Source organism: Pseudomyrmex gracilis, unplaced genomic scaffold (assembly GCF_002006095.1).
Source record: "Pseudomyrmex gracilis isolate BER0280 unplaced genomic scaffold, ASM200609v1 scaffold_602, whole genome shotgun sequence".
NCBI lineage: Eukaryota > Metazoa > Arthropoda > Insecta > Hymenoptera > Formicidae > Pseudomyrmex > Pseudomyrmex gracilis.
Window position 1 is genome coordinate 45,051 of NW_018021186.1, and position 7,943 is coordinate 52,993.

The window sequence follows — 7,943 nt, forward strand, 5'->3', positions numbered from 1 at the left end:
TAATTACAATCACATTCTCGCGCTTGGTGACGACATTTGAGAAACGACATACCCTTGGGAACGATAAAGTACGCCGACACGTATTGACGGTAATAAATATTTATTATCTGTGTGCGATATAAAAAAAGCGCGGAGCATTTTTTAAAAATCTTTCGTTTACACAGGTAAATTTCTTTCTTTTTTTTTCTATTAAAAGATATTTCTATTTAAGTAAATTTGTTCCGTAGTGTCCTGTTGTCAATTGTTTTGTGCAATGTACAAAACAATCGACCTGTTTTTCTGCGTGTACCTGTGCCTTACAGAAAGAAAGACTTCTGGAACACCCTGTGCACACACGCGGTTGCGTTCAGATCTAACCAGATAATACCGAATGTAATCGAGGAAGGACAGAGTAAACAGTTTTTACTTGATGCGCTTTTACATGCGCGAATAGATAATTTTTGCATAAATGATTTCTCAGATATGAGTAATGCAATGCTAATTGTTCGAAGTAAGAAATGCGCGGCGATCGTCGAGTTATTTGCATGTTTTCAATTGTAGAAAAATAAATAAAATGGTTAATTCACAAATGTAAAATAAATTCGTAATTTGCTCGAGACACATCCGAGAGATAAACTTGCGCCCTGAAGATTCAAGTCAGAAAGCGGTAAAAAACGGTTTGAACGAATTTCTGGTAAATATAATTTTTCAGGCGCAAAACATAATATTTGTAGCGATTGCAACGAGGACTTTTACGCAGTTCTTACCGATCTGTTACTCACTCGTCATGAAATTTTGATTACAAAGAATTGTGCGAACGCGTCGCGTTTCCGAAGTTGCAAAATTACACATTGATATTGCACAGATCGTATCGCGCTAATAGAATCACACACATTTACACTTACACGTACGAATTGTTGCACTCGAGGAAAAACGAATTGTCTCTTACTAGACGCAATTAATCATGCGAGACTTCATTCCTGCGGAACGTGAATTAAAGGTTGTTGAACGTAGAGACTGTTGACATCGAAAATCAAAGAGACTTTGCCAAATATAAGGAGAATACAAATACAAGAACAGCGACAAGGTCGGTTTTAACCGGATCGTAATAATAATAAATAGATATTTATAAAAAGATAATGGAATAATGTGTATGAAGAATAATAAATAAAAATAGATAAGAATAATAAATAAAAATAAATATTTAAAAAATAAAACAAAAGTTTGAGCAACAGTGCGTGTACATTCTTTAAGGTCAATGCACTGTGTAATGCCGCTGCTAAAACTTATAGAGTGTACTGAAAATCTTACTGAACTTACTAATACAACTTGTATTTCATATTATAAAATTATCTGGGAAACAATAAAAAGGACAATTAATTATTGAATATGTTCCAAGTCTATTTTTTTAAATTATATTCTTTCTCCTAACTTTAGAACGCGCGTTCAATTCAATAATTAAGAATAAATAATATTCAGAATAAATAATATTCAATAATTAATGAAATACATAATCATAAAAAAATAGGCCAGAAAATTTTTTTAAATTCTATTTTATTATCTTTTCTACTTTAATTAATCACGTTTTAAGCACGTGCCAAGGAAACTGATTGTCGCGTAAGAGAGAAAAGTCGTTGAGATATATTCGACACCTCAAAGATGAAGAGCAGCAATGCCGATGTAGCTGATATGCCGCGCAATTTCGCTGATGACTTAATTGTTCGTTAACCATGCCACCCGGTCTAGGAAGAAGAGGCACCGGGCGTGCATTGTTTTATGGGATCCGTGAGACACGTTTCAGTAGAAAAATAATTAAAAAGGACCCACGGAGTGTCCCGATCGGCGGTCCAGCGGAGACTCGCATAAATTGAAACTGGTTTTAACTGGCTGGCGTTGGTTCAATCTGGCGTGTCAATCCGAACGGACGAGATGCTTTCCGCGGCCACCTTGGTTTTTTCCCCTCCGCAAATGTCCCATCCTTTTTTATATATAAGACCAAGTTTCTGTCCCTCTCTTTTCCATCTGTACTATCGAAGAGGATTTAGAAAAGATAATTGCACGGACAACCGCACAACAAAATCGCTACCTTGATAACAAAAACGGGTTCTTTTTTCTCTCTTTCGCTCTTTACTTATATTGAATATTGCAAAATCATCACGGGTGTTGCTTCAGAGTCGTGGATTTCATATATTAGAGTAAATTGAGTAATAAATTATTGCAAGTGACTAACTATTTATTTCGATAAATACTGCAGTGTCCGATACACGCTACTCTCTATGCACTGATATAAACATGTTTGGTCGTCTCTTTCTTAAGTACACAATCACACGATATTTTTAACTAACGTTAACAATAACAGCACCAACAACATATACAGCAACATTGACAAACATACATATCTTAAAATGTCAACTATTCCCTTAAAGTTTTTCGAAAGATTAGCACATAACACATACTATATTATTATACAAACCGCTAACTTTACGTATGTAATGTACTGTATGTATTATGTGTGAAATTACTTCTATCTAATATTTTAAGTCACTATGTATTGTCGACATTTTTCTGTATAGAACAGATTTTTGTAAATACATATTTATATGAACATTACATACATGCACACAAAAATAAAAGAAACTCTTATGAAAAGTACATACATCTATAGATATGTTCCGATGCAAATTAGTTGCAGACGAATACTTAGCATATACGTTTTCAAAACGAACGTATTATCTGTGCGAAACTTTCGCTTACAAATAAAGCGGCAGTGTAAACCCCAGCTTGGAAGACATTTAATGCAATTTAGTATAAAATTATTAAAAGTATATTATTATTGGATTGTATTGTTATTTAATACAATCCGCGACGTTATTTTAGATCCTTGTAAAATTATTCTTTTCTAACACAATTGTGCTATTAATTCAAATAAATGCGGGAAATGTCTAACCTTTCTATTATTACTATATGATAGTAATTGTGATTTATACTAGATCACCTATAAATATTTAGAGCTTCGTATCAAGTTTATCGACACGATCTTCATCACAGATCACGTTAGTAAAAGAATACTTTCTCTCCGCGTTATCGTTGGGTTCTACTTGACGCCGTCGATGTCGTATACGCCGAGCTATCACGGGGAAGAATAAATTCGAATCCAACTCGGCTTGATCCTTTGCAAACAAACGGAAGAAGTTGCTGACGAGTAGGCCGAGCACAAAAGTCATTAAAAATCCAAGAGGAGAATACCACATGTACGAAATACGATATAAGTAAAAATACGAACTGTCGCCGGTGCTCCTGAAAAAATAGATAGAGAAGATTTTGATTAATTAATAATTAATAAAGAACATTTTTATTGTTTTAAATAACGGCGTGTCTTCTTCATGTAACAAATCACTTACTTAGGGAAGTTCGTAACGGTTTGCAAAATAGATATTGTTTCATTTGCAATAATATTATTTACATCACAGCCTTCGATAGTTGTTGGTAGTACAGGCGGCCTCGGACGTGGCTGGCCAAAAGCGATCCAAAATAAAAACGCGAGCGACGTAAGGCATCCAATTATTGTACCACCTTCCGTTGCCGATTCCGTGCCCATGCCGAGCGTGAAAACGCCCAGTATTGGTCCGCCGACTACTCCAAAAATAGTTAAGCTAGTCTACGATTAAAAAAATTGTATTACTAACAATAACTTCAACGTGAGATTTATTCTGTATTTACATATATCAAATAATTTGGAAACTGATCATGTGAGTGTTTCTCGATTTACTTGGAGAACTCCACCTAATAATTGTGCTAGAAATGCCAGAAGAATGGAAAGTAAGCCGAATAGAAACGAGATCATTTTAGCGATAGAAGTTGATTTTTTAGGAGAGAATTCTCGTTTAGTGTACTTTCTGTACAAAGGTTTCAGGTAATCTTCTAACGTTACAGCTGCCAGAGAATTCAGAGCTGCTGATATTGTGCTAAGACCAGCACTAAAAACACCTGTAAAAGAATATATATGTATTTATTTTTAGTTTTAAAAAGGTACATATGTATAAATATGTACATATTGTAATATGTACATATTACAAGAGTTTTCTTTTTAGATTATTAAAATAAATTGCTTTTGGAAATGTTGTACCTGCAATGAAGAGGCCTGGCAAGCCAGGCATACTAGACATTGTGTCCATAACGTACAGCGGCATAAGCATATCGGGCGAGGTGATTCTTTTCTGAAGGTATGGGTCACATCTGTGATATTTGCTATATATTGCTAGGCCTGAGAAGCAAGTTGTGATCGAGAGAACTGTTAGAATAGGCCAAGACAACCACATAGATTTTTGTGCAGCTTGTATATTTCTAAACCAAAATGTATTTAATGCGCTTCTTCATCATATATATACATATATTTCCCATATAAAATAATCTATCACACAATGTTTTTTTACATTAAGTTCTTTTTACGCATGCTTTTGCTGTTTAATTATATCTTCCAAAACTTACTTGACAGTTAATGAACGCTGAACCTGTACTTGATTCACACCATAAAGCGATAGAAACGTGCATAAGCCGCCAAAAATGAGAGACCACCAGGTATGTCTTACTGTTGGATCAATCGAGATGCTACAAAATAACGTTAAAGATAAACAAGCTTTATTAGCGCATACAAATCGTCTCCAAGCTCTCGAGCTGTGTTAATAAAACAAAATGCAAATACAACACCTATCGAATTCAATACGTTGGCCCTGATTCGCTATCTCCCATATCTGCCCCAACCCTCCTGTATCGTGCGCGGCTATGGCAATAACAACAAACACAGCGGCAAACATGAGCACAGCTTGAAATACGTCTGTTATCAGCACGGCCTTAATGCCGCCTATGCTCGAATAAAGGGAGCATACGAGACCGATAATGATAATGCTGGCGGTCTTGGAAATTCCCGTGGTCGCCTCCAAAGCTAAAGAAGGAGCATAAAGTACCACTCCTGAGTACAAAAGCAGTTGAATCCAGTAAATAAAACTAGCCATTGTTCTAGTTCTTACTCCGAAACGTTTTTCTAAGTACTAAAAGAAAAGTAATATACTCCTTCAAATATGTATATCCATATTGACAACAATCTCAATCAATTGCAAGTGAGTTATTGCATTTAACGTGGAACAAACCTCGTAAGTGCTAGTTGCCTGTAACTTGAAGAACACCGGCAGGAATCCGTAACATACAATCGGCGTGCCAATCAGATACGATACGTTTATTGCAACAAACTGCGTCCCATATGTGTAATTTTCGGCAGACACTCCGAGCAATGTGACTGCAGACATGAAAGACACTGTCAAGGCGATGGCTACTGTTATAATGCCCATGGATCGACTTGCAACAAAATATTCCTGTTGCAACAAAATGTCAAGAAAAATTATTTATATATAGTGCTGTTGTTTAGGTTTTTTTTCAAAAAAAGTTGGTAACACTTGCATACCTCCATGGTTTTCTGACGACCTCCGCTAAATCTGTAGTAAATACCAATTCCTATACTTATGCACAGCATGATTGCTATTACTAAATAGTCGGTCCATTGCAAAATATGTTTTTCCGTCATGGCAGACTGAAATGTTAAATAGCAAATTATATATGTATCTCCATTACTGTTTAATTAATGTAAAGAACAGAGAGAGAGAGAGAGAAAGAGAGAGAGAGAGAGAGAGAGAGAGAGGGGAAAAAGATAATAAAAGAAAAAAGATATAACAAATTGCAAACAATTTTAATCGTTCCAATCAAGAGTCACATTTATACGAGATTCGAATTGACGATAATCTCATAACAATGATCACGTCAGATAATCGTGCCAGATCGTTCATTCTATTGTCATTTCACGTGAATTCAATTGCATTGGAATGTTTACTTTCCGGACGCACAAGTGGCAAAGTGAAAGCTCGAGTAGCATGCTTATGAGAACGGAGCGGAAATTTTGCCGAATTTAATATTGGATCTCACTTGTACTTGTGAAGTAACACCGAACTATTTGCGCATAACAGAACAATTCTGTGATAACAGAAAACGTCATAAAACGTTGAGCAAACACGGATAATTCGCGTTTATCAATTGTGTTATTCGCTCGGAACGCCATTCAATCGATGTTAGCAGCAATTACGTAAAAATTCAGTCAATGATCGAGCAAACGCGTCAAGAAGCGTCGAACATATATATACACACGTGGACGACCACTCACGTGTCCGCAACGCCATGAGTCTTCGGAAATGTTTATACAAAAAGACGGAAAAATCGGACATAGCAATGCCGATCTGTCTGACTTACCAGATACGCAACAGAATTCGGAATCTCGCCGGCGGTCCACGGGACGAGCTATCAATGGACGAATGACACGCGTAAATGACGCTCTAAGAGAATTTTCTACCAAAGAGAACTTCCGCGCACGCTCCGCATAGTGGTTCGATCGCGTCCGATCTACGCCGGCCTCGCTTATTTTCCTGGTTCTTCGTTCAATCTTATCTTCTTATTCAGGAATGCATGGAATTTCTGTCCGTACGCACAAACGAAAAAGAAGTTTTTGCTATTATATGACCAGCAAGAAAAATTATTTGCTGAGTTTATCTACTAAATTTTTTGTCTCATTTCAACAAAAACGTTTTGCTGACAATACAAAGGCTGCTTTCCTTTTAGGAGACACAGTCGACACAAGTCGACTGTGTCTCCTAAAAGGAAAGCAGCCAAAAACTTCAATAAGTTTAGCAAATTTTTCTTGCTGACTGTACAGTAACAAGTTTTCTTACTGTTCTAGTAAATCTCTTTTTTCCATGCACATGTATTCAAGATCAGGGACCACTAACTTTTGACGATCCAAGTTGCAAGCAAAAAAAAAATACAGAAGAAAGAAATAGGAAAAAGAAAAACAATATTGCAATTTTTTTTAGTACATATTAAAGTTAAAACATACAAAAACAACCAAATTTTTATACTTAGAAGATGTGTCGAATTGTTAATGTAAAAACTTCTTGTGGGTATTAAATTATTCACAATTGATTCACAATTGTCAATAAATTATTGACAATTTTATATTACCGTTAATGCGGTACATAGCGATTTTTTACTTTGAAAAGTGAGGATCGATGATCATTTTTTAGTATAAATATTTTGTACGAATATTTATATTTATGTTCCTGTTCGTTACAAGTTGGTTTTTTCCATAACACAACTTATTACAGTTAGTTAAAACAATCTCGATACATTCCACTCTTCAGAAGTTTATATACAGGGTGTCCCATCTAACTTGAGCATCCTAAATATCTCGCTTATTTTTTATGATAGGAGAATGCCGAGAAGGATCTTTATTCAGTTCGAAGAGACAAATACTGTAATAAACAAGAAATTTTTTTTCAAGGTAATATTTTTTATTTTTAGGTAGGATTTCAAAGTTATTGTTATTTTTTTATCTGAAAGTACATATTTTTATCCTTGCGATATGATAGACAAGGTCAAGACGAATCCAAAAAGTTCTTGTTTATTACAGTATTTGTCTCATCGAACTGAATAATGACCCTTTTCGGCATCCTCCTATCATAAAAAATAAGCAAGATATTTAGAATGCTCAAGTTAGGTGGGACACCCTGTATAATCATATTTAATAGAAATTATTACATGTTATCCCTAACAGCACGCGACATACTGCGTATCATCCCATTTTCATACTCAATATACTGTACTCATCCGTAACGTACTGAGATATACGGATAACGTCATTTACAGTAGAATTCGGTTTTCTGTCGCGCGCGTATGTTCTCAGGATGTACGCAGTATTACTAAAGTGATACGTACGCCTTTATATCGCGCGCGTACATTCTCAGGTTTAACTGAAGGTACGTATATCTATGCCATCTGCATATGTAAAGTTCTTTCCTCTTTCTCGTAGCCGCCGGCAGCCATAGGATAGGATCCAAAATCGACTTGAGATATCAAAGGTAATCCTT

At 35.6% G+C, this 7,943-nt stretch overlaps 1 protein-coding gene across 4 annotated transcripts; it reads right to left on the reverse strand.

The window, feature by feature from the left end:
- Window positions 1-2,132: 2,132 nt before the first annotated feature.
- On the reverse strand, window positions 2,133-6,835 carry LOC109861151 (putative sodium-dependent multivitamin transporter). 4 transcript variants are annotated; one of them, XM_020440674.1, is made up of 10 exons: window positions 6,750-6,835; window positions 6,274-6,495; window positions 5,438-5,563; window positions 5,127-5,348; window positions 4,687-5,027; window positions 4,468-4,587; window positions 4,106-4,323; window positions 3,749-3,966; window positions 3,381-3,637; window positions 2,135-3,276 (listed from the first exon to the last, which is right to left on the reverse strand). In XM_020440674.1, exons 3-10 carry the CDS (start codon window positions 5,555-5,557, stop codon window positions 2,985-2,987), a joined length of 1,788 nt encoding a protein of 595 aa, XP_020296263.1. In that variant the 5' UTR covers window positions 5,558-5,563; window positions 6,274-6,495; window positions 6,750-6,835; the 3' UTR covers window positions 2,135-2,984. The 4 variants fall into 4 exon arrangements, with proteins under 4 accessions (XP_020296265.1, XP_020296264.1, XP_020296263.1 ...); XM_020440676.1 differs by lacking the exons at window positions 6,274-6,495; window positions 6,750-6,835 and adding an exon at window positions 6,188-6,255 and having other exon boundaries at window positions 2,133-3,276; XM_020440675.1 differs by lacking the exons at window positions 6,274-6,495; window positions 6,750-6,835 and adding an exon at window positions 5,953-6,155 and having other exon boundaries at window positions 2,134-3,276.
- Between the last annotated feature and the right edge of the window lie 1,108 nt (window positions 6,836-7,943).

Coding starts and splice junctions, on each gene's coding strand:
- LOC109861151 (XM_020440676.1), bottom strand. CDS start 5,557: ATGACGGAAAAACATATTTTGCAATGGACCGACTATTTAGTAATAGCA. Junction 5,028..5,126: donor AGGCAACTAGCACTTACGAG/GTTTGTTCCACG, acceptor CTTTTCTTTTAG/TACTTAGAAAAACGTTTCGG. Junction 4,588..4,686: donor CAACGTATTGAATTCGATAG/GTGTTGTATTTG, acceptor GTTATTTTGTAG/CATCTCGATTGATCCAACAG.